This window comes from Branchiostoma floridae, chromosome 12, assembly GCF_000003815.2.
Source record: "Branchiostoma floridae strain S238N-H82 chromosome 12, Bfl_VNyyK, whole genome shotgun sequence".
In the NCBI taxonomy this organism is placed as follows: Eukaryota; Metazoa; Chordata; class Leptocardii; order Amphioxiformes; family Branchiostomatidae; genus Branchiostoma; species Branchiostoma floridae.
Window position 1 is genome coordinate 18,554,125 of NC_049990.1, and position 2,733 is coordinate 18,556,857.

At 42.3% G+C, this 2,733-nt stretch overlaps 1 protein-coding gene across 1 annotated transcript in view; it reads left to right on the forward strand.

The window, feature by feature from the left end:
• Positions 1 to 2,448, forward strand: part of LOC118427103 (macrophage mannose receptor 1-like) — a 17,635-nt gene extending 15,187 nt beyond the window's left edge. The window contains exons 6-9 of the mRNA XM_035836739.1: positions 4 to 167; positions 876 to 1,042; positions 1,391 to 1,441; positions 2,051 to 2,448. Of these exons, the coding sequence (XP_035692632.1) occupies positions 4 to 167; positions 876 to 1,042; positions 1,391 to 1,441; positions 2,051 to 2,448 (780 nt within the window). The remainder of the gene's footprint in view (positions 1 to 3; positions 168 to 875; positions 1,043 to 1,390; positions 1,442 to 2,050) is intronic.
• Positions 2,449 to 2,733: the final 285 nt, after the last annotated feature.

The following is a 2,733-nucleotide window of genomic DNA, read 5'->3' on the forward strand; positions in this document are numbered from 1 at the left end:
AAGGTCGTGTGGGAGTCCACATCTGGGGATGTTACGCTGACTTTCGACGGACAAAACACCGACAAGTACAGCTGGTTCTCCAAGTCTCGCCTGATCTCATCACCATGGACTGATCTGGACACTGAGCCAATAGACACATTTTCCATCCACGACGAACCCAGTCAAAGGTACAACATGGGCTAGATCTCTCAGTGTAGTATCAGCTGTTGAATAAATCAATGTAATATTTCTTGAACTTCTTTTAAAGGCATAGTTGTTGGATGGAGACGTTGATGAAGGTTGATCATCCAGGTGATAGGATATGCTCGATATGCTGTATATGGCCTCCTTCGGTCAACATTGAACATGGTAAAATCTTAATTGATATCAGCCCTACAGTGTCGACTGTGGTTGAACAGTCCTCTTCGAGAATATTAATGACAGTCAATTCTACTAATTCTACTAAGATACACAAGGTAATGGTAACTCAAGCAGCTGGATATGATTTTGGAAATGGTCAGACGTTTCAGACAGCAGCCACTATTCTTCTTCAGTGACTTTTGTTTGTGTTCCACTTGACAAATTACAATTTGCTGGTGCTGAGACAGTAAAAGAAATAAACTGCTAAAAGTCGTACGTTGGGGAATATTTTCGCTAGGTTGGTACGTCACCAAATATAGAGACCCTATGTTCACAACCCTGGTTTTATTATGATTGTGACTGCATCTGTAAGCAGTGACAACTATACATGTACATTCTAGCTGCATCACAAATATGTTAACCAATCAGAATTGCCAAGGTGACAGACGGTTACCAAAATGTTAGTGAACATGAAGCAAGTGTTTAGAAAAAAGAGTCTCAAAAAGTCATATGTTTTTCATTACATCCCTTATTAGGAGTTTCCTCATCAGTCGGAATCATGCTGTCTGTGGAAGCGCCCGTGGTTGGTTAAGTTTGGCTGAGGGTGGAACGTCTGCTACTTGTACGTGGGAACAGACACCCAACGATGACGTTCCTGCCATTCTCTACTCTACTGCCACTAACAACGTTGCTTGGAGTGCAGGTATTTTCGTTAGATACGTGAAACGGGTTTATTGTTACAGTAGTGACTGCTGTTCAAATTTGTTTGTCATGGCATCTGCCATCTGTCCGCAAGTTAACTATATATAGAGAACATATGGATTTGCTTTGATATTTGGTATGTTTGCAGATCTTTATAAGACACTGAAATGCTTGGATTATATGCTGGCAGATTGTAGGCCCTCTAGCAGCTTGTTATGGTGCTGCATTGGAACTTCCGGTTTTGATATCCTGTGTTCTGGACATGCTATGGTCATGATTTTTGAGTTGTCGATACATGTATCTCTTGAAAGGGAGGATCATCTTAAGTTTACCTATTCTATCGTTCCAGGCGACTCTACAGTTGGGAGAGCCGATCGTATGGTCATCTACGTCACGACCGGTAAGTTAGAAATGGTGTGAGAGAATACGTAAGTGTAAGATCATGTTAGGATGAAAAAATGCCAAATGCGCTGATACGACCTTTTTTCATCTTGCGAACCATCGAGTGTTATCATATTCATATTGACTCTGTACATTATCAGAAATAAGCATATTCACCACTCCGAGTACGCATGTGCAGTGACAGGAATATGTCAAAGGGGAAGATCCATGACTTGTAAACAGTGCTCGTCTCAACCATTGTTTTGTCTATGTGTGTGTCTGTACATTTTGTATGTCTACATGTTGTATGTATGTGTGTGCCTTGTTCACTGTCTGACAGTGCAACAATATGAGCCTCACAAAATCTTTCAAAGAGAGAAGACTGACAATACATGGCAAAAATATTGCTCTCGTATGTAGTTTATGAGTCCTTTCTCTACCCGAAGGGGTCCCTTTTTTCCAAATTGCAATAGCAATTGGCAGCACGTACAGTCATATTAGTTAAAGATTCTCTTGAACTTGCAGTAACTTTACAAAAAATATTAAGAGCTTTCGTCTGTTTATTTTTCTTAACCATATAAATCCCCACAATATTGATGTTGCACCAGTCTAATGTTCATTTTTACAGTCAAGCACTGTCCGGATGGCTATACACCGTTCACCGAGGCATGCTACAAGATATTCACCGATGAAAAACAGTACACGGATGCCCAGACTCACTGTAACAATGAAGGTGGCCATCTAGCGATGCCCAAAGACCATGCTACCAGCAGTCTACTTTCCTACCTAGCGAGGCAAGGAAATCCTGGAGTACATTACTACATCGGCTTGACGGCCGACGGTAACACTTGGAAATGGAGCGATGGGAGTGAACTGGTCGGCTTTAGTCATTGGGCAGAGAATGAACCAAATGTTGCAAGCGAGGAATGTGTTGTCCTACTTAAAGGTTCCAACTACCAGTGGGCTGATGTACAATGTTCTAAGTCCTACAGCGGCGTTCGCGCTATAGTTAACACCCGTCACTGACGCTGACGATTTCTGACGCGTCACTGACGATTTCTGACGGACATTATTCCGTCACAGCATTTTTCTGACGCGTCACTGACGGAGACTGCCGCATTTCTGACTGGTCAGCGTTATCAAATGACGAACCATTCATATGCAGGCCGCGGTAACATCACAGATTAGTGGGAGGAGAACTAATTTGCGTCATGCTGCGCAGTAACTTGCCGATACAAAAACGGAACAGCGGAAAGAGACGGCGATCTTGCCTGCATTTCAGTAGATCGAATTATACAGACATTTTCTTCT